This window comes from Tachyglossus aculeatus, chromosome 10, assembly GCF_015852505.1.
Source record: "Tachyglossus aculeatus isolate mTacAcu1 chromosome 10, mTacAcu1.pri, whole genome shotgun sequence".
Lineage (NCBI taxonomy): Eukaryota > Metazoa > Chordata > Mammalia > Monotremata > Tachyglossidae > Tachyglossus > Tachyglossus aculeatus.
Genome location: NC_052075.1, coordinates 53,999,854 through 54,019,450, shown reverse-complemented (window position 1 = coordinate 54,019,450; position 19,597 = coordinate 53,999,854). Strand labels below are relative to the sequence as shown.

Genomic DNA, 19,597 nt, shown 5'->3' with positions numbered 1-19,597 from the left:
ACGATCCCGGGTGGCAAAGTCTCGGGGTCCTTACAACCCTCTCCCAAGCGCTCAGTACAGTTCTCTGCACACAGTCAAAGTGCTCAATAAATAATAATAATAAGGATGGCATTTATTAAGTGCTTACCATGCGCAAAGCACAGTTCTAAGCGCTGGGGAGGTTACAAGGTAATCAGGTTGCCCCCCGGGGGGCTCCCAGTCTTCATCCCCGTTTTCCAGATGAGGTCGCTGAGGCCCAGAGAAGTGAAGTGACGCCCAGCTGACAATCGGCGGAGCTGGGATTCGAACCCATGACCTCTGACTCCGCAGCCCGGGATCTTTCCAAGGCCCTACTGAGAGCTCACCTCCTCCAGGAGGCCTTCCCAGACTGAGCCCCTTCCTTTCTCTCCCTCTCTCCATCCCCCTCATCTTACCTCCTTCCCTTCCCCACAGCACCTGTATATATGTCTATATGTTTGTACATATTTATTACTCTATTTATTTATTTTACTTGTACATATCTATTCTATTTATTTTATTTTGTTAGTATGTTTGGTTCTGTTCTCTGTCTCCCCCTTTTAGACTGTGAGCCCACTGTTGGGTAGGGACTGTCTCTATATGTTGCCAACTTGTACTTCCCAAGCGCTTAGTACAGTGCTCTGCACACAGTAAGCGCTCAATAAATACGATTGATTGATTGATTTCCAATGAGAAGCAGCAGGGCTCAGTGGAAAGAGCCCCGGGCTGTGGAGTCAGAGGTCGTGGGTTTGAATCCCGGCTCCGCCACTTGTCAGCTGGGTGACTTTGGGCAAGTCACTTCACTTCTCCGGGCCTCAGTTCCCTCATCTGGAAAATGGGGATGAAGACTGGGAGCCCCGCGTGGGACAACCTGATCACGTTGTAACCTCCCCAGCGCTTAGAACGGCGCTTTGCACATTGTAAGCACTTAATAAATACCATCATCATTATGATTACGAGCCACGCTGCTCCAAATAAATCAATCAATACGACGGAGTGAACGGAACCAGCTCGGTCACTCACACCCGGGGGACCGGGATGGCCCTCCGGGCCTTCCTCCGTCGGTGTCTCTGTCTGTCCCTCTGTCTCTCTGTGTGTCTCCAACTCTCCCCCTATGATCTCTGCGCTTAGTAAATACCATCAACATTATGATTACGCACCACGCTGCTTCAAATAAATCAATCAATACAACGGAGTGAACAGAACCAGCTCGGTCACTCACGCCGGGGGACCGGGATGGCCCTCCGGGCCTTCCTCCGTCGGTGTCTCTGTCTGTCCCTCTGTCTCTCTGTGTGTCTCCAACTCTCCCCCCATGATCTTTGCGCTTAATAAATACCATCATCATTATGATTACGAGTCACGCTGCTTCAAATAAATCAATCAATACGACGGAGTGAACGGAACCAGCTCCGTCACTCACGCCGGGGGACCGGGATGGCCCTCCGGGCCTTCCTCCATCAGTGTCTCTGTCTGTCCCCCTGTCCCTCTGTGTGTCTCCAACTCTCCCCCTATGATCTCTGCACTTAATAAATACCATCATCATTATGATTACGAGCCACGCTGCTTCAAATAAATCAATCAATACGACGGAGTGAACGGAACCAGCTCGGTCACTCACGCCCGGGGGACCGGGATGGCCCTCCGGGCCTTCCTCCGTCGGTGTCTCTGTCTGTCCCTCTGTCTCTCTGTGTGTCTCCAACTCTCCCCCTGTGACCTCTGCGCTTAATAAATGCCATCATCATTATGATCACGAGCCAAGCTGCTTCAAATAAATCAATTTATACGATGGAGTGAATGGAACCAGCTCGGTCACTCATGCCGGGGGACCAGGATGGCCCTCCGGGCCTTCCTCCGTCGGTGTCTCTGTCTGTCCCTCTGTCTCTCTGTGTGTCTCCAACTCTCCCCCTGTGATCTCTGCGCTTAATAAATACCATCATCATTATGATTACGAGCCACGCTGCTTCAAATAAATCAATCAATACGACGGAGTGAACGGAACCAGCTCCGTCACTCACGCCCGGGGGACCGGGATGGCCCTCCGGGCCTTCCTCTGTCGGTGTCTCTGTCTGTCCCCCGTCCCTCTGTGTGTCTCCAACTCTCCCCCTATGATCTCTGTGCTTAATAAATACCATCATCATTATAATTACGAGCCACGCTGCTTCAAATAAATCAATCAATACGACGGAGTGAACGGAACCAACTCCGTCACTCACGCGGGGGGACCGGGATGGCCCTCCGGGCCTTCCTCCGTCGGTGTCTCTGTCTGTCCCTCTGTCTCTCTGTGTGTCTCCAACTCTCCCCCTATGATCTCTGCGCTTAATAAATGCCATCATCATTATGATCACGAGCCACGCTGCTTCAAATAAATCAATCAATACGACGGAGTGAACGGAACCAGCTCCGTCACTCACGCCCGGGGGACCGGGATGGCCCTCCGGGCCTTCCTCCGTCGGTGTCTCTGTCTGTCCCTCTGTCTCTCTGTGTGTCTCCAACTCTCCCCCTATGATCTCTGCCCGTCTCTCCCCCGCTCCCTGGCCCTCGGAGGGAGGCGAGGCGGCCGCACACATACCACACAGGGAACTTTGTTGTCATACATTGCTGAAGTTTGACTCACTGGGCCTGGGAGACTGGCGGGGTTGAGTGGGGTGGGGGTGGGTGGGTGGGTGGATAAACCCCTTCAGAGATCCTCGTTCATTTTTCCAGCTTTCGAAATCTCCATCCTGAAGGCCTTCCATCTTTTGTGGAGTCCAGATGGACAACTCCGGGGGGGGAGACGTCCCCGGGTCCAGGAGGGAAGGGGGAGGTGAGCTGGAGGCAGGAGAGAGAGAGAGAGAGGGCCCAAAAGCCAACAGAAAAATCACACCTGCAAACTTTCCCCCTGTAAAGTCCCGTGCGTGGGTCTGCCCGTTTGTGTGTTTGTGTTGTGAGCATCTCCACCTATCCTGTTGTGTGTCCGTGTAGGGGAGGGGCTGACTAGTATTACCGATCATATTTATTGGCCTTGTGCGTGGGTCTGCCCGTGTGTCTGTGTGTTTGTGTTGTGGGCATCTCCGCCTATCCTGTTGTGTGTCCGTGTAGGGGAGGGGCTGACTATTATTACCGATCATATTTATTGGCCTTGTGCGTGAGTCTGCCCCTGTGTCTGTGTGTTTGTGTTGTGGGCATCTCCGCCTATCCTGTTGTGTGTCCGCGTAGGGGAGGGGCTGACTATCATTACCGATCCTATTTATTGGCTCCGCCAGTTGTCAGCTGGGTGACTTTGGGCAAGTCGCTTCGCTTCTCGGGGCCTCGGTTTCCTCATCTGTAAAATGGGGATGAAGACTGTGAGCCCCCCCCCCCCCGTGGGACAAGCTGATCACCTTGTATCCCCCACAGCGCTTAGAACAGTGCTTTGTACATAGTGAGCGCTTAATAAATGTCATTATTATTATTGGGCACTTACTGTGTCCAGAGGACTGTACTAAGCGCTTGGGAGAGGACAGCATAACATCAAACACATTCCCTGCCCACAACGACCTCACTTGTGTGTGTGTGTCCATGTTGTGTGGGCGTCTGTTCGTATCCTCTTGTGTGTCCGTGTGTGTGTGTGGGGGGGTGTCTGACTTTATCCGTGTGTGTGTGTGTGTGTGTGTATAAGCCTCTTTGTGTGTGCGTGTCCGTGTAGGGGGGAGGGGGGTCTGACTGCATCCCGTGTGTGTATATGTGTGTCTGTGTGTCCCTGTTGTGTAGGCATCTGTTCATATCCTCTTGGGGGGGGGGGGGGGGTCTGACTGCATTCCTGTGAGTGTGTGTCTGTGTGTCCCTGTTGTGTAGGAATCTGTTCATATCCTCTTGTGAGTAGGTGTGTGTGTGTGTGGGGGGGGTGTCTGACTGCATCCCTGCGTGTGTGACTGTGTGTCCCTGTTGTGTAGGCACCTGTTCATATCCTCTTGTGTGTGTGTGTGGGGGGGGGTCTGACTGCATCCCGTGCGTGTATATGTGTGTCTGTGTGTCCCTGTTGTGTAGGCATCTGTTCATATCCTCTTGTGTGGGGGGGGGGTGTGGGGGGGTGTCTGATTGCATCCCTGTGTGTGTGTGTGTGTGTCTGTTTGTCCCTGTTGTGTAGATATCTGTTCATATCCTCTTGTGAGTAGGTGTGTGTGTGCGGGGGGGTGTCTGACTGCATCCCTGTGTGTGTGACTGTGTGTCCCTGTTGTGTAGGCACCTGTTCATATCCTCTTGTGTGTGTGTGTGTGGGGGGGTGTCTGAGTGCATCCCGTGTGTGTATATGTGTGTCTATGTGTCCCTGTTGTGTAGGCATCTGTTCATATCCTCTTGTGTGGGGGGGTGTCTGATTGCATCCCTGTGTGTGTGTGTGTCCCTGTTGTGTAGGCATCTGTTCATATCCTCTTGGGGGGGGGGGGGGTCTGACTGCATTCCTGTGAGTGTGTGTCTGTGTGTCCCTGTTGTGTAGGAATCTGTTCATATCCTCTTGTGAGTAGGTGTGTGTGTGTGTGGGGGGGGGGTGTCTGACTGCATCCCTGCGTGTGTGACTGTGTGTCCCTGTTGTGTAGGCACCTGTTCATATCCTCTTGTGTGTGTGTGTGTGTGTGGGGGTGTCTGACTGCATCCCGTGCGTGTATATGTGTGTCTGTGTGTCCCTGTTGTGTAGGCATCTGTTCATATCCTCTTGTGTGGGGGGGGGGTGTGTGGGGGGGGGGTGTCTGATTGCATCCCTGTGTGTGTGTGTGTGTGTGTCTGTTTGTCCCTGTTGTGTAGATATCTGTTCATATCCTCTTGTGAGTAGGTGTGTGTGTGGGGGGGGGGTGTCTGACTGCATCCCTGTGTGTGTGACTGTGTGTCCCTGTTGTCAGGCACCTGTTCATATCCTCTTGTGTGTGTGTGGGGGGGGGGGGGTCTGACTGCATCCCGTGTGTGTGTATGTGTGTCTGTGTGTCCCTGTTGTGCAGGCATCTGTTCATATCCTCTTGTGTGTGGGGGTGTGGGGGGGTGTCTGATTGCATCCCTGTGTGTGTGTGTGTGCGCCTGTGTGTCCCTGTTGTGTAGATATCTGTTCATATCCTCTTGTGAGTAGGTGTGTGTGTGGGGGGGGGTGTCTGACTGCATCCCTGTGTGTGTGACTGTGTGTCCCTGTTGTCAGGCACCTGTTCATATCCTCTTGTGTGTGTGTGTGGGGGGGGTGTGTGTCTGAGTGCATCCCGTGTGTGTATATGTGTGTCTATGTGTCCCTGTTGTGCGGGCATCTGTTCATATCCTTTTGTGTGTGTGGGGGGGGGGGGTGTCTGACTGCATCCCGTGTGTGTATATGTGTGTCTGTGTGTCCCTGTTGTGTAGGCATCTGTTCATATCCTCTTGTGTGGGGGTGTGTGTGGGGGGGTGTCTGATTGCATCCCTGTGTGTGTGTCTGTGTGTCCCTGTTGTGTAGGCATCTGTTCATATCCTCTTGTGTGGGGGGGGGGGTGTGGGGGGGTGTCTGATTGCATCCCTGTGTGTGTGTCTGTGTGTCCCTGTTGTGTAGGCATCTGTTCATATCCTCTTGTGTGGGGGTGTGTGTGGGGGGGTGTCTGATTGCATCCCTGTGTGTGTGTGTGTGTCTGTTTGTCCCTGTTGTGTAGATATCTGTTCATATCCTCTTGTGAGTAGGTGTGTGTGTGCGGGGGGGTGTCTGACTGCATCCCTGTGTGTGTGACTGTGTGTCCCTGTTGTGTAGGCACCTGTTCATATCCTCTTGTGTGTGTGTGTGTGTGTGTGTGTGTGCGCGCCTCCAAGTGTGGCTCGGGATCCTGGTGGCCGGCGGCCTGCTCCTGCTGTGTGTGTGTGTGTGTGTGTGTGCTGTGTGTGTGTGTGCGGGGGGGGGGCCCTCCCTATGTCCCTGCGGGGGTCGGTCCCGGCCCCCGGTTTCCCCCGATTGTCCCGGCCCCCGCCCCCGCCCCCCCCGGGCCCCGGGCCCCTCCCCTCCCGTCCCGCCCCCCTCCCGGTCTCCCGGTCGGTCGGTCGGTCGGTGGGTCGGGCGGCCTGGAGGCCTTCGCTTCGGCTCCCCCTGGCCCAGGCTCCGACCCCCGGGACCCCCGGGACCCCCGAACACACACACACACACACACACACACACACACACACACACACACAGCCATGCGGCCCCCGCGCTGAGAGCCCCCCGTCCCGGAGCCCCCCGGAGCCCCCCGGATGCACAGACCCGGCCTCGGTGAGTGTCCCCATCCCCGCCCGGGAGCCCCGGGAACCGAGGACCCCCCCCCCCCACCAAACACACCCCCACAGGGACACACACACACACACACACACACACACACACACACACAACCCAACCGCCAGGCCCGGGGCCCCCAAACGGACAGAGGGAGGGAGGGAGGGAGGGAAGGGGCCCAGTCCCCGCCGCGACCCTTCCCCATCCGCCCCGGGACAACGGCGGACGGAGGGACTCCGTCTGTCTGTCTGTCTGTCTGTGTGTGTGTGTGTGTCCGTGTGTGTGTGTGTGTGTGTATTGGGGGTCGGGGGTCGGTGGCAGGTGGGACCCGGCACGGCCCGGGTTGGGAGTCCCGCTCCGGGGGCACTTTGGCAGGGGACACCGACAGGCCGGGGGGCGGGGCTGCCTGTCTGTCTGTCTGGGTGTGTGTGTGTCTGGGTGTGTGTGTGTCTGGGTGTGTGTGTGTGTCTGTGTCTGGGTGTGTGTGCCTGGGTGTGGGTGTGTGCCCGGGGGGCGTCCGGCGGCCCCACCCTGTCCCCCCGCAGGGAGCTCTCCCCCGAGGCCCGCCGGACACCCGAGGAAAGACCCGTGTGTGTGTCTGTGTGTGTGTGTGTCTGTGTGTGTGTGTGTGTAGCTGTGTGTGTGTCTGTGTGTGTCTGTGTGTGTGTGGGGGGAGACCCGGTGGGGAGGGGGCCCGGGGGTCCAGGCGGGGCGGGGCGGGGCCGGGAGGCGGCCCTGCCCTAGGGCCCCGGGAGCCGGGCCTGGGGAGGGGGGGGGGAACAGGAAGGGGCTGGGGGCTTTGGGGGGCTTTGGGGGGTTGGGGGCTTTGGGGGGCTGGGAGCTTTGGGGGGTCCCGGGCGCCCCCCGCCCCTTAGCCCGCCCCCACGGCCCCCCGGGGGAGCGGGCAGGGCGGGCACAAGGGGGAAGGACCGGCCGGGGCCCCCGCTGCCTAAAGGAAATCCCTTTCCGGGCCGCTTCCGCGGGGACGGGGTTGGGGGGGGGGGGCCCTGCCCGCCCCCTTCCCTTCCCTCCCCCTCCCCCTCCCCCTCCCCCTCCCCCCGGGCCGGCCGCCCCCCAAGCCCCCCAAACCGCCCCCAAAACCGCCCCCCACTTGGGGATGGCGGAGCCCGGCCCAGGGGCAGCAAGGCCTAGGCAACCGAGCCCGAGGCTCGCTCCTTTTCTCCCTCCCTCCCTCCCGTGTCCGCCCAGCGCCCCGACCTCGGCCAAATCACTTCGCTTCCTCTCCCCGTGCCTCAGTTTCCTCATCTGTAAACCGGGGATCGAGCCCCGCGTGGGACCTCGGGAAAGGCGCCCCGCATCCCTCCTCCGTGCCTCGGTCTCCTCACCTGTACCAAGGGGATCGAGCCCCCTGTGGGCTTCGCTTCGCTTCCCTTCCCTGGGCCTCCGTTTCCTCATCTGTAAAATGGGGATGAAGCCTGGGAGCCCCCCGTGGGGCAACCGGATCACCTTGCAACCTCCCCAGCGCCTAGAACGGTGCTTTGCACGTAGTAAGCGCTTAATAAAATGCTGTCATTACTATTATTATTCTCGGTAAAACGGGGATTAAACCCCGTGTGGGACAGGAACGGGCTCCGACCAGATTAGCCCGATCTCTACCCCAGCGCTCAGTACAGTGTCTGGCGCGTAGTTAGTGCTTAACAAGCACGACAGTTCATTCATTCAATCGTATTTTTTGAGCGCTTACTGTGTGCAGAGCACTGTACTAAGCGCTTGGACAGTTGTTATTGCTATTATGGGGAGGGGAAGAGTGTGAGTGGAGGGGGGCGGTGAAGACCTGCCCCGGGTCCGTCTGTCCTGCCGATTTCCTTTGGGGTGTTCGGTGCTTGGGGCCTGGGGGACAACCCGGGTGAATCTGGGGCTCCCGTCTGCAGGCCGAGCCAATTTGGGATACGACGGGGAAGGAGGATGGTAGCTTAGTACAGTGCTCTGCACACAGTAAGCGCTCAATAAATACGATTGATTGATTGAGGGGAAGTGGGGGGTTAGCCCAATTTGGGATACAAGGGGAAGCGGGGGGCTAGCGTGAGACCGGGAAAACGGTGCAGCGGGCATGGGGGGAATTGTTGTTTCTGGGCGACGGAGAGAGGAAAGACGCTCAGTCAGGCCCGAACGAGGCCGTGTCCCAACCAACCCATCGGTGGCATTTATTGAGCGCTTACCGTGTGTGTGGAACTGTGTGCCAAGCGCTTGGGAGAGCACCCTTCGACATTGCTGGCAGCTGCGATCCGTGCCCATAGGGAGCCTGCAATCTAAAGAGGGGGGAGACTGAGGGTAAGATAGACGACCCCTTCTGCTGGTCCCTCCAGAGGTCATTCTGTCCATCCCTCTGCTTCCAGGCCCCTTGTTGTGGCCTTTGTGACTCGGCCGGTCGTATTTATGGAGACCTTACCGTGCGGGGCGTTCTACTAAGGGCTTGGGAGAGGACAGTAGAACAATCAACAGATACATTCCCTTCCCACAGTGAGCTGACAGTCTAGAGGTGACAGAGCTGGGGGAGCCACTTGAGCCCTCCCCTCCAGCCCAATCTCCCTCCTGCCCCTTTTCCATCCCTTCTGCCTCCTCTGTTCCCCCTCTCTGCCCTCCCGCAACCCATCTGTGCCTCCCGCTGCATCCTCACAGTCAGTCCATCGTATTTATTGAGCGCTTACCGTGCGCCGAGCACCGGACTAAGCTCCCCGCTCCCACAGCCCCCCCCCCAGTAATAATAATGATGGCATTTATTAAGCGCTTACTATGTGCAGAGCACTGTTCTAAGCGCTGGGGAGGTTACAAGGGGATCAGGTTGTCCCACGTGGGACTGACAGTCTTAATCCCCGTTTTACAGATGAGGCCACTGAGGCCCAGAGAAGTGAAGCGACTTGCCCAAAGTCACACGGCTGACAAGTGGCGGAACTGGGATTTGAACCCGTGACCTCTGATTCCAAAGCCCGGGCTCTTTCCACTGAGCCATGCTGTACCTTTCAAAATGAGGTCTCAGAAGAAATGTGCCCCCCACCCCGATTAGGTCTTGAGTGGGTCGCCCTGCCCCTCCCGGGCTCGGGTCGTCATCATCATCATCATCAATCGTATTTATTGAGCGCTTACTATGTGCAGAGCACTGTACTAAGCACTTGGGAAGTACAAATTGGCAACATATAGAGACAGTCCCTACCCAACAGTGGGCTCACAGTCTAAAAGGGGGAGGCAGAGAACAAAACCAAACATACTAACAAAATAAAATAAATAGAATAGATATGTACAAGTAAAATAAATAGAGTAATAAATATGGACAAACATATATACATATATACAGGTGCTGTGGGGAAGGGAAGGAGGTAAGATGGGTCATAGGGTGGGCCCCGAGCGGAGGCCTGGAGACTGACCGGCAGCCTGTTTGACCAGCAGACGGGGGGTCGGCCAGGGGCTGCCCAAGGGAGGAGGGGGCTGGGCCGGACTGGCTGGACTGGAAGGGGGGTCGGGGGAGAGGAAGAGGCTCCCAGCAGGGACAATGGGAAGGAGTCCGGAGCCGGGTCAGTCGGTGGGGGATGGAATGGTTTGGGGGGACGGGGACGGACCAGTCGGCTGGGATTAGGGTCTGGGACACAGGTGAGGGAGACAAACTGGACAACAGGGACCCGGTGGGGTGAGTGGGACGGGGTGGCGGTGGTGGTGGGGGAACTCTGGCTAATTGTTTCCTCTTAGGCTCCGGGGGTGGATGGGGAGGAGACTCGGATTCTATTTATTTCACTTTCCAGACCACGGAAACCCCGCGAGCTGTCTGTGTGGACAGCCCCCTCCCTCTCCCTCACCCCCTTTACCTCCTCTCTGCTCCTGAGGTGCCTATCATCGCCGTTCCATGAGCCCCTATTTTGTGCAAAGCGCCTGCCTCCGCCAGGCCGCTCAGTCAATCGGCGGTATTTATTGGGCGCCGACCGTGTGCTCGGGAGAGGATGAAACAGGAGAGTCGGTAGGCGCGATCCCTGCTCTCGAGGAGCTTCTGCTCCAGGGAGAACAGAGTTAAAATAAATTACAGAGGCGGGAAGCGGCCTACTGTCGGGGTGGGTATATAAGCGCGGTGGGTCTGGGGAGGTGGAGTGAGTAGCAGAGTGCTTAAAAGCGTACAGGCCTAGCTAAGTACTGTTTCTCCTGCCTGTTCTGCGTTCTTTGACCTCTTAAGAATTATAATAATAGTATTTGTTAAGCGCTTACTACGTGCCAGGCACTGTTCTAAGCACCCGGAGTAGATACAAGCGAGAAGCAGCGTGGCTCGGTGGAAATCAATCAATCATATTTATTGAGCGCTTACTGTGTGCAGAGCACTGTACTAAGGAAAGAGCCCGGGCTTTGGAGTCAGAGGTCAGGGGTTCAAAGCCCGGCCCCGCCAATTGTCAGCCGTGTGACTTTGGGCAAGTGACTTCACTTCTCTGGGCCTCAGTTCCCTCATCTGTCAAATGGGGATTAAAACTGTGAGCCCCCCGTGGGACAACCTGATCACTTTGTAACCTCCCCAGCGCTTAGAACAGTGCTTTGCTCATAATAAGCGCTTAATAAATGCCATCATTGTTATTATTAGTAATCAGTTTGGACGCGGTCCCTGTCCCACACGGGGCGCACAGTCTTCCTTCCCATTTTCCAGATGAGGGAACTGAGGCCCAGAGAAGTGAAGTGACTTGCCCGAGGTCACGCAGCAGGTGAGTGACAGAGCCGGGATTAGAACCCCGGTTCTTCAAAATCCTAGGTCCTGGCTCTAGCCACTAAGCCGCACCTGACCCACCCGCGATGCTGACATGCTGGAGGGAGGGGAAGAGGCATGGCCTAGTAGATTGAGTACAAGCCTGGCAGTCAGAAGGACCTGGGTTCTAATCCCGGCTCTGTCGCTTATCTGCTGAGTGGCCTCGGGTAAGTCACTTCACTTCTCTGAGCCTCAGTTCCCTCATCTGGAAAACGGGGATTGGGACTAGGAGCCCTACGCGGGACAGGGACTGCGTCCCACCTGATTTGCTCGTATCCACCCCAGCGCTTAGTACGGCACGTAGTAAGCGCTTAACAAATACCACTGTTATTATTATTATATTAATAATCAATCTTGACTCTGCCACTCATCTGCTGTGTGACCTTGGACACGTCGGTCAGCTTCTCCGTATTTCAGTTACCTCATCTGTAAAATGTGAGGCCCCGTGTGGGACATGGATTGGGTGGAGAAGCGGCGTGGCTCAGTGGAAAGAGCACAGGCTTTGGAGTCGGAGATCATGGGTTCGAATCCCGGCTCCGCCACGTGTCTGCTGTGTGACCTTGGGCAAGTAACTTCTTTGAGCCTCAGTTACCTCATCTGTAAAATGGGGATTAAGACTGTGAGCCCCACGTGGGACAACCTGATCACTTTGTACCCCCCCAGTGCTTAGAACAGTGCTTTGCACATAGTAAGCGCTTAACAAATGCCAACATTATTATTATTACCCCAGCGCTTAGTACAGTGCCAAGCACATAGTGAGCGTGCTTAACAAATACCGTACAAAAAAAATTCGCCCAGCATCCTGGGGGGGGGGTCTCAGGAACCAGGTCGCTCCCCGTTGACGCCCCCCGGCCTAAACTGTGGGCTCTTGAGTTTTGTTCCGAGGGTTTTGGGGTGAGGGGTGGCGAGAATTAGGTGGGGAAGCGGAGGGAGATGGGTGTCCAGCGGGGCCGGCGACGGGGTGGGGGGGACCAGTCAGCAGGGTCGGGGGAGAGTTGCCCGATGGGCTGTCCGCTGCCTGCAGTCGATCGGTGGTATTTGTTGAGCACTTAACGTGCTCGGAGCACTGGGCTATGCGCTCGGGAGAGTACGATAGAACCGAATTGTAGACCCGTCCCCTGCCCGTTACGGTCTTACAATACATGCACAGCCTGGGAATCGGAAGGACTTGGGTTGTAATCCCAGCTCCGCCGCTGCTCTGCCGTGTGACTCTGGGCAAGTCATTTCACTTCTTTTAGACTGTGAGCCCACTGTTGGGTAGGGACTGTCTCTATATGTTGCCAACTTGTACTTCCCAAGCGCTTAGTACAGTGCTCTGCACACAGTAAGCGCTCAATAAATACGATTGAGTCTGGGCTTCAGTTGTAAAATGTGGGACAGGGACTGTGTCCAACCTGATTACCCTGTATCTACCCGGCACTCAGTAAGTACGTGGCGCCTAGTAAGTCCTTAACAAATACCCTAAAAAACCCCCACCGAAATCTAGGGAAGGTTCTGACGTGAGGGAGGGCAGGACCCTAAATCTCTCAGGGAAGCGGGCGGGCCAACTGCCTCCGGCCGGGACTGCTTTGGCCGGGGCGCCTTTCCCCAATCCAGACCCAGGGATTTTGGGATGCAGCCCCCTCTGAAGTGGAGCACCCCCGTCCCCCTGCCATCCCCACGGAGAGTGTGGGAGAGAGAGCCGAGGAGAACCCGGGAAGCTCTCCGAATCACATTCCTTTCCTTCCTCCGATCTTGAATTTACTTTCGCGTCCATCTCCCCCGCCACATGGTAGTAATAATAATAATAATGATGGCATTTATTAAGCACTTACTACGTGCAAAGCACTGTTCTAAGCGCTGGGGAGGTTACAAGGTGATCAGGTTGTCCCATGGGGGGGCTCACAGTTTTCATCCCCATTTTACAGATGAGGGAACTGAGGCCCAGAGAAGTGAAGTGACTTCATCATCATCATCATCAATCGTATTTATTGAGCACTTACTATGTGCAGAGCACTGTACTAAGCGCTTGGGAAGTACAAATTGGCAACATCTAGAGACAGTCCCTACCCAACAGTGGGCTCACAGTCTAAAAGGGGGAGACAGAGAACAAAACCAAACATACTAACAAAATAAAATAAATAGAATAGAGATGTACAACTAAAATAAATAAATAAATAGAGTAATAAATATGTACAAAACGGGGTGGGCGGGGTGGACTTACCCAAAGTCACACAGCTGACAATTGGCGGAGCCGGGATTTGAACCCGTGACCTCCGACTCCAAAGCCCGTGCCCTTTCCACTGAGCCACGCTGCTTCTCTGGTGGTAAGCCCCTTGAGGGCAGGGTGGTGATACTCTGTGACCTTGGGCAAGTCACTTCACTGCTCTGGGCCCCAGTTAACTCATCTGTACAATGGGGCTCGAGACTGTGAGCCCCGCGGGGGACAGGGACCGTGTCCGACCTCATTTGCTTGTATCCACCCCGGTGCTTAGTATAGGGTCTGGCACATAGTAAGGCCTTAACAAATGCCATCGCGATTAGAATTATTTTATCCATTCTACCGCATCTCCTGAGGGCTCGGTACAGTGCCCTGCCCCGGGGTAGGCGCTCAGACCGGAGTAGTGATGTGATTCTTGCCCTGCGGCTGCCCCTCTGACCCCAGGTGACCCAGGCAACTTATGGAGGGAAAGGAGGTCGTACGTGTGACGCCGCCGTGACCTCTGACGGCCCCTCTCCCAAGTTTTCCCCCTTCATCATCATCGTCAATTGTATTTATTGAGCGCTTACTATGTGCAGAGCACTGTACTGAGCGCTTGGGAAGTACAAATTGGCAACATATAGAGACAGTCCCTACCCAACAGTGGGCTCCCCTCTCTCCGGTCCCACTCTCCTCCTGTCTGGCTCAGCTTCCCTCCGCATCCATCGGGGCCCCTCCCAGCCCATGTGTGCGTGAGCCTGTGATTGTGTGGGTGCCCATCTGTTGTGTGTTTGTGTGGTGGGGGTGTGCGCACACAAGGGAGAGGCTGCAAGGGGGGGGGTCAAACGGTCACTTGGCTGCCCCCATCGTTCCCGGTCCCCAAGCCACCTCAGTGTCCCCAGCTGTTAAAGGGGGACCGCGGAGAGCCCTCCCGGTTCCCCTCGCCACCCGGCACTGTCAAGCGACTTGGTATCCCCGATTGCAGCGGCAAGGACCGAGGTTAGACTTGGGGAAGAATTTCCCAACAGCGAGAGGCCGGGCCGGCGGACACCCCGGCCAGAATGGCCGGTGAGAGAGCGGGGCTGGGGGGGACATATTTTATTTGTACATATCTATTCTATTTATTTTATTTTGTTAGTATGTTTGGTTTTGTTCTCTGTCTCCCCCTTTTAGACTGTGAGCCCACTGTTGGGTAGGGACTGTCTCTAGATGTTGGCAATTTGTACTTCCCAAGCGCCTAGTACAGTGCTCTGCACATAGTAAGCGCTCAGTAAATACGATTGATGATGATGATGACAGATGGACGGACGGTCAGCGGTCCTGGCCTCGGGCCCGGGCCCGGGTCACTGGCAGCCCCGAGGAGGGGCAGGGTGGGGCCGCCGAGCAGGGGCCCGGGGTCACGGCGGGAATGAGAACCACATGTGCGGGGAAGGGCCGGGCCAGGATGCTGCCCAGAGCTAGCCGGAGCCGAGTGGGCTCCCCCTTTTAGACTGTGAGCCCACTGTTGGGTAGGGACTGTCTCTATAAGTTGCCAATTTGTACTTCCCGAGCGCTTAGTACAGTGCTCTGCACACCGTAAGCGCTCAATAAATACGATTGATGAGGAGGAGGAGGAGTGGGGGGCACCCCCTGCAAACCGGGCGATGGGAAGGGCCGGGGCCGAGGAACTGGATGAGCCGTTTGGGGGTGAGTAGCCACTGGGCCTGCCGGGTGGTGGAAAGCCTGTATATATGTTTGTACATATTTGTTACTCTATTTATTTATTTATTTTACTTGTACATATCTATTCTGTTTTATTTTGTTAGTACGTTTGGTTTTGTTCTCTGTCTCCCCCTTTTAGACTGTGAGCCCGCTGTTGGGTAGGGACTGTCTCTACGTGTGCCAACTTGGACTTCCCAAGCGCTCAGTACAGTGCTCTGCACACCGTAAGCGCTCAATAAATACGATTGATAATGATGATGATGATAATGAAAGCCCTCGCCTTTGTCCCCGTTGGCCACCGTCTCCTCTGGGCGGCCCTGGGCCCGTAGGGGAGCGGCTGGGGGTCGGCCTGGGGCCCCCAATCAATCAATCAGTCGTATTTATTGAGCGCTTACTGGGTGCAGGGCACTGTACTAAGCGCTTGGGAAGTACTGAGGGGAGCCAGGCCCAATGGGGCCGTCGTCGTCGCCGCCACGGGGATGTTTGTTTTCGATCGGAGCTCGATGGGGCAGGAAGCGGCGATTTCCTGTGGGGAGGGCGGGCGGGCGGGGGCTCCGGCCTGGACCCTCCTCGCCCCTGCTGCTGTTTGGGGGAGGGAAAGTGTGTGTGTTTTTATTTGGGGGGGGGGTCCCGGTCGTCCGGCCCCCGACAGCCAGTTGGGGCCGGGGGGTGGGGGGCGGCCACTGGGGTCCCCGCCGAGGCCCTATTTTATTTTGTTAGTCTGCTTTTGTTCTCCATCTCCCCCTTTTAGACTGTGAGCCCACTGTTGGGTAGGGACTGTCTCTAGATGCTGCCCACTTGGACTTCCCAAGCGCTTAGTCCAGTGCTCTGCACACAGTAAGCGCTCAATAAATACGACTGATGATGATGATGATGATGACCGACCAAGCAGGAAGCCGCTCGGCAATGACCCCACCGGTCTCGGAGCCTCGTGCGGCATCAATATTTACTGTGTCTCTGTGGCAACCTTCCCGGAGGGACCCAGGCGTCCGAGGTACAGGAAGGCTCCCCCCTTTCCCACCCCCCAACTCTTCCCACGACGGTCAGAGCCGGTCGGGAGAGGGGGGCACAGGAGATGAGTCCCCACAGCACCTGTATATATGTATATATGTTTGTACGTATTTATTACTCTATTTATTTATTTATTTTAGTTGTACATATCTATTCTATTTATTTTATTTTGTTAGTATGTTTGGTTTTGTTCTCTGTCTCCCCCTTTTAGACTGTGAGCCCACTGTTGGGTAGGGACTGTCTCTATATGTTGCCAACTTGGACTTCCCAAGCGCTTAGTACAGTGCTCTGCACACAGTAAGCGCTCAATAAATACGATTGATGATGATGATGATGAGTCCCCCACACCCACACACTCCCCTACCCCGGCGGGGCAGGGGCTCTGGCAGGCAAAGCTGAGCCTTTGTGTACAAACATAAATACGTTTGTACATATTTATTACTCTATTTATTTTACTCGTACATATCTATTCTATTGAGCCCACTGTTGGGCAGGGACTGTCTCTATATGTTGCCAATTTGTACTTCCCAAGCGCTTAGTACAGTGCTCTGCACACAGTAAGTGCTCAATAAATACGATTGATGATGATGATTTATTCTATTCTGTTAGTCTGTTTGGTTTTGTTCTCTGTCTCCCCCTTTTAGACTGTGAGCCCACTGTTGGGTAGGGACTGTCTTTATATGTTGCCAACTTGGACTTCCCAAGCGCTTAGTCCAGTGCTCGGCACACAGTAAGCGCTCAATAAATACGATTGATGATGATGAGCAGAGAAGCGACGTGGCTCAGTGGGAAGAGCCCGGGCTTTGGAGTCAGAGGTCATGGGTTCGAATCCCGGCTCCGCCACATGTCTGCTGTGTGACCTTGGGCAAGTCACTTCACCTCTCTGAGCCTCAGTGACCTCAGCTGGAAAATGGGGATGAAGACTGTGAGCCCCACGTGGGACAACCTGATCACCTTGTATCCCCCCTGGCCCAGTGGAAAGAGCCCGGGCTTTGGAGTCAGAGGTCATGGGTTCAAATCCCGGCTCTGCCAATTGTCAGCTGTGTGACTTTGGGCAAGTCACTTCACTTCTCTGGGCCTCAGTTACCTCATCTGGAAAATGGGGATTAAGACTGTGAGCCCCCTGAGGGACAACCTGATCGCCTTGTAACTTCCCCAGCGCTTAGAACAGTGCTTTGCACATAGTAAGCGCTTAATAAATGCCATCAAAAAAAACCAAAAAAACAGTGCTTTGCACATAGTAAGCGCTCAATAAATACGATTGAATGAACGAATGATGATGATGATGAGCGTTGTGGGGGAGGCAGGGGGATGGCTCTAATGACCCCCCAGGACGGGGTGGTGCCTGAGCCTGTAAAGGCCCGACCGGGGGGCGGGTGTGGAGCCCCTGCCCCCTCGCCTTTGTGCTTTGGGTGGACCGACCCTCTCGGGGCAGGGGGCAGGGGCCGGCCGGAGGCGGGGGAAGTTGGCGTCCAGTACGTCCTGGTTTTGTTTGCGCTCTCTCCATTCATTCATTCATTCATTCATTCAATCGTATTTATTGAGCGCTTACTGTGCGCAGAGCACTGGACTAAGACTGTGAGCCCACTGTTGGGTAGGGACTGTCTCTGTATGTTGCCAACTTGTACTTCCCAAGCGCCTAGTACAGCGCTCTGCACATAGTAAGCACTCAATAAATACGATTGATGATGAAAGTACAGTTCAGCAACAGAGACAGTCCCTATCCAACAACGGGCTCACAGCCTAGAAGGGGGGAGACAGACAAAAAAAAAAAAAAAACCCAAAGCAAGTAAAAAGGCATCAATAGCATCAATAGAAATAAATAGAATTAATAATAATAATGGCATTTATTAAGCGCTTACTATGTGCGAAGCACTGTTCTAAGCGATGGGGGGGGTACAAGGTGACCAGCCGCTCTGGGCCCTGCCCCACTCCTCCCCGTCAGCCCACCCCCCTAAACCCCCTCCTCCCCTCCTGTCAGCAATCAATCAATCGTATTTATTGAGCGCTTACTGTGTGCAGAGCACTGGACTAAGCACTTGGGAAGTCCAAGTTGGCAACATATAGAGATGGTCCCTACCCAACATTCATTCATTCAATCGTACTTATTGAGCGCTTACTGTGTGCAGGGCACTGGACTAAGCGCTTGGGAAGTCCAAGTTGGCAACCTATGGAGATGGTCCCTACCCAACATTCATTCATTCATTCAATCGTATTTATTGAGCGCTTACTGCGTGCAGAGCACTGGACTAAGCGCTTGGGAAGTCCAGGTCGGCAACATAGAGAGAGGGTTCCTACCCAACATTCATTCAATCGTATTTATTGAGCGCTTACTGTGTGCAGAGCACTGGACTAAGCGCTTGGGAAGTCCAAGTCAGCAACATGTAGAGACGGTCCCTACCCAACATTCATTCATTCATTCAATCGTACTTATAATAATAATAATGATGGCATTTGTTAAGCGCTTACTATGTGCAAAGCACTGTTCTAAGCGCTGGGGGGATACAATGTGATCAAGTTGTCCCATGTGGGGCTCACAGTCCTAATCCCCATTTTTACAGATGAGGGAACTGAGGCTCAGAGAAGTTAAGTGACTTACCCAAAGTCACGCAGCAGACTTGTGGTGGAGCCGGGATTCGAACCCATGACCTCTGACTCCAAAGCCCGGGCTCTTTCCACTGAGCCACGTACTTATTGAGCTCTTACTGCATGCAGAGCACTGGACTAAGCGCTTGGGAAGTACAAGTCGGCAACATAGAGAGACGGTCCCTACCCAACATTCATTCATTCAATCGTATTTATTGAGCGCTGACTGCGTGCAGAGCACTGTACTAAGCGCTTGGGAAGTCCAAGTCGGCAACCTAGAGAGAAGGTCCCTACCCAACAGCGGGCTCACAGTCTAGAAGGGGGAGACGGACGACAAAACAAAACATATTAATCAATCAATCAATCAATCGTATTTATTGAGTGCTTACTGTGTGCAGAGCACTGTACTAAGCGCTTGGGAATCAATCAATCAATCGTATTTATTGAGCGCTTACTGTGTGCAGAGCACTGGACTAAGCGCTTGGGAATCAGTCAATCAATCAATTGTATTTATTGAGCGCTTACTGGGTGCAGAGCACTGTACTAACCGCTTGGGAATCAGTCAATCAATCAATTGTATTTATTGAGTGCTTACTGTGTGCAGAGCACTGTACTGAGCGCTTGGGAATCAATCAATCAATCAATTGTACTTATTGAGCGCTTACTGTGTGCAGAGCACTGGACTAAGCGCTTGGGAATCAATCAACCAATCAATTGTATTTATTGAGCGCTTACTGTGTGCAGAGCACTGTACTAAGCGCTTGGGAAGTCCAAGTTGGCAACGTATAGAGACGGTCCCTACCCAACAGTGGGCTCACAGTCTAAAAATATTAAAAAAATTAAAAAAATAGAATAAATATGTGCAAATAAAATAAATACGGCCCCCCCCCACCCCTGTCAGCGCGCCGCCCCGCGGTCAGCGCGCCCCCTGTCGGCCAGGCCCGTGGCCCCGCGCGTGCGCGCGGGTGTGTGTGTGTGTGTGTGTGTGCGTGTGTGTGCGGCCCCGCCTCCGAGCATGGTGCATTCATCATCATCATCATCATCATCATCATCATCATCAATCGTATTTATTGAGCGCTTACTGTGTGCAGAGCACTGGACTAAGCGCTTGGGAAGTCCAAGTTGGCAACGTCTAGAGCCAGTCCCGACCCAACAGTGGGCTCCCAGTCTAAAAGGGGGAGACAGAGAA

At 54.8% G+C, this 19,597-nt stretch overlaps 1 protein-coding gene across 3 annotated transcripts in view; it reads left to right on the top strand.

Moving 5' to 3' along the window:
- Nucleotides 1-6,157: 6,157 nt before the first annotated feature.
- Nucleotides 6,158-19,597, top strand: part of HDAC7 (histone deacetylase 7) — a 68,089-nt gene continuing 54,649 nt past the window's right edge. For 2 of the 3 annotated variants that reach the window (XM_038752278.1, XM_038752277.1), the window contains exon 1: nucleotides 6,158-6,199. In XM_038752278.1, the coding sequence (XP_038608206.1) occupies nucleotides 6,181-6,199 (19 nt within the window). In that variant the 5' untranslated portion in view covers nucleotides 6,158-6,180. Of the gene's footprint in view, nucleotides 6,200-14,778; nucleotides 14,797-19,597 lie in introns of those variants that run through there. The other variant, XM_038752279.1, reaches the window with a different exon arrangement.